The 2,968-nt window shown below is 58.4% G+C and overlaps 1 protein-coding gene and 1 pseudogene across 1 annotated transcript; both read left to right on the top strand.

The window, feature by feature from the left end:
- The first annotated feature begins 330 nt into the window (after positions 1-330).
- On the top strand, positions 331-1,514 carry LOC116272821 (tubulin gamma-2 chain-like). The gene is given in 3 exon segments (XM_031661647.1): positions 331-507; positions 754-862; positions 940-1,514. Coding segments are annotated over 3 exon segments (579 nt in total). The 3' UTR covers positions 1,233-1,514.
- LOC116272820 lies at positions 948-2,747 on the top strand (annotated as a pseudogene).
- Positions 2,748-2,968: the final 221 nt, after the last annotated feature.

Here is a 2,968-nt window from a genome sequence, read left to right as displayed (position 1 = left end):
GGCCTTTCCTAACCACAGGTCTCCTAATAGAGGAAAGCACTCATCAATTACAAAAATATGTCCTCAATCTAGGGCAGGTGCAAGGCACTCTGTGAGTATGGAAACTAGAGTCCTCCCCTCCCACATGGGAGGAAAATTCAGTTTCGGGTCAGCTAGGGATTTAGTCTTAGTAAAGACGTGGGAGGAAGTTCTCCAGCTGACCAGCTTTCCCCAACGTGGAAAGGACCACAGCAGGGACACCTGAGCTCCCCAACAGACGTTCAACGCCAAGGGATGCACAGGAGGGTACACCTGTGTGCAAGTAAAGCTGTTGCTTATTCTGGGAGCCCAATGCGAGGCTGGGAGAGGTGGGCGCGGGGCTATTTCAGCGTTGGCGGAGGGCGGGCTGGGTCACTGCGCGTCTGCTCCGCCTCCTCGCGTTTCTCCTGCCGCCTTGATCCCGCCTTAGCCTTGAGGGAGATCGTGCTCACGCAGGCCGGGCAGTGCGGGAATCAGATCGGCGCCAAGGTTGGCAGCCAGGGCTCTGAGGGCCCAGCTCAGGCCTGCGGGTGGCCAGGGAAGATGTTGGCAGTGGTGGGGACGGGGGCGGGTCCCTGCCGGGGACGCGGTGGGACTGGGCGGCTGGCGAGGCGGCCGGGGTGGACCCCAGGGACACGGCGGCCTAAGGATGGGGGTGCGGAGGGTGGGGTGGGAGAGGAGCTGGGGCGCCCCCGTGGCTCAGCCCTGGCCTGTCCGGCCCCTCCCGTCTCGCAGTTCTGGGAGGTGATCTCTGATGAACACGCCATCGACTCCACCGGCACCTACCACGGGGACAGCCGCCTGCAGCTGGAGCGCAACGACGTGTACTACAACGAGGCCTGCGGTGAGACCCCCGACCTTCCCCACCGCCCTCCTGGGAACGCGGCCCTCCCCTCGCTCATGCCCTCCCGCCCCTCTCAGGTGGCAGGTACGTGCCCCGCGCTGTGCTGGTGGATCTGGAGCCGGGCACCCTGGACTCTGTGCGCTCGAGGCCCTTCGGGCAGATCTTCAGGCCGGACAGCTTCATCTTTGGTGAGCTGTGGGGGAGGACTGGGGGGAGGTTCCTTAGTCGCTCAAAATCTAGGAGTGCCCCAAGGTCGTCGCCGTGGGAACTGTAGAGCCAGGGTCCCTGAACACCCTCCTATCCTCCCGGTCGCTCCATCTGCCTCCTGAACGGGCTTTGGGAGGAAGGCCCAGGTGTCACCTCAAGGTGAAGAGCTACTGATGTCAACTCCCTGCAGGGAGCTGAGCTGGGGCCCTGGCTTCTGCCTTCCCTGAAAATGGGCAGGAGCCACCTGCAGCTAGGTCTGTTAGCCTGTCTCAGGTTTGACTCCTGACATAATTTCTAACAGGGGAGGCTGCTGTCCTGTAACTCTGGGGGAGGGGTTTCATTTGCTCACTTGTAGGGAGAACGGTGCGCTCACCTCACATGACACTTGGCCTTTTTAGCATTATGGTGACCACTGATGACCGTATACCTGACCATCGAGTGACTGGCTCTACTGTCTTACAGGTCAGAGTGGGGCCGGAAACAACTGGGCCAGGGGACACTACACAGAAGGCGCGGAGCTGGGGGACTCGGTGCTGGATGTTGTGAGGAAGGAGGCTGAGAGCTGTGACTGCATGCAGGGTTTCCAGCTGACCCACTCCCTGGGTGGGGGGATGGGGTCTGGGATGGGTACCCTTCTGCTCAGTAAGATCCAGGAGGAGTACCCAGACAGGATCATAAACACATTCAGCATCCTCCCCTTGCCCAGGGTGTCAGACATGGTGGTGGAGCCCTACAACGCCACCCTCTCCGTCCACCAGCTCATAGAAAATGCAGATGAGACCTTCTGTATAGACAACAAAGCGTTATACGACATCCGTTCCAAGACCCTAAAACTGCCCACACCCACCTACGGTGACCTGAACCACCTGGGTGTCTGCCACCATGAGTGGGGTCACCACGTGCCTGTGCTTCCCGGGCTAGCTGAATGCTGACCTACGGAAGCTGGCCATGAACATGGTCCCGTTTCCCCGGCTACATTTCTTCCTGCCTAGCTTTGCCCCTCTGACCAGCCAGGGCAGCCAGCAGTACCCGGCCCTGTCCGTGGCTGAGCTTACCCAGCAGATGTTTGATGCTAGAATATGATGGCCGTGTGCAACCCCTGTCATGGCCACTACCTAACAGCGGCTGCCATTTTCAAGGGTCCTATGCCCATGAGGGAGGTGGATGAACAAATGTTCCACCTCAAAAATAAAAATAGCAGGGACTTCGTTGACTGGCTTGCCGACAACGTCAAAACAGCCGTCTGTGACGTCCCACCCCGGGGGCTAGACATGTCAGCCACCTTCATTGGGAACAACACGGCCGTCCAGGAACTCTTCAAGCGTGTCTCAGAGCAGTTTACAGCAATGTTCCGGCGCAAGGCCTTCCTCCACTGGTACACGGGCGAAGGGATGGATGAGATGGAATTTACCCAGGCCGAGATCAACGTGAACGACCTAGTGTCTGAGTATCAACAGCGTCAGGATGCCACGGCCAAGGAGGAGTTTGAGGAGTATGCTGAGGAGGAGGAGGAGGCCTAGAACTTTCCTTTTCTAGGTAAAGGGGAGAAGCAGTGTGGATTCTTTACTGTGTTCTGACTGCCATGTGTCACTACGCACTGGTTGGTGTCTTCACCTCCTCCTCCTGCATTTTAAAGCATTTTTATAGTATACGATTTTGCCTAATAAACTATTCTTATTGCATCTGGCTTCACCTCCAACTTCTTTCTATGGGCCCTCCGGCTACTGCTGCCAGGTGCGCATGGTTGTCCTGCAAGGCTGAAGCTGTCTAGGTTTATCACACGCCCAGGAACAAGCATTCCAGTGGCTCCCGGAGGGGTGGGCATGGGCTGTGGACATGGCAGGCAGGCTTCACATGAACCTGGGGATGCCCTGGGCCTTGGACGGCTACGTGGTGGAA

This window comes from Papio anubis, unplaced genomic scaffold, assembly GCF_008728515.1.
Source record: "Papio anubis isolate 15944 unplaced genomic scaffold, Panubis1.0 scaffold214, whole genome shotgun sequence".
NCBI classification, from domain to species: Eukaryota; Metazoa; Chordata; class Mammalia; order Primates; family Cercopithecidae; genus Papio; species Papio anubis.
The sequence above is the reverse complement of the archived record's forward strand: the minus strand, read 5'-3'. Positions and strand labels throughout refer to the sequence as shown.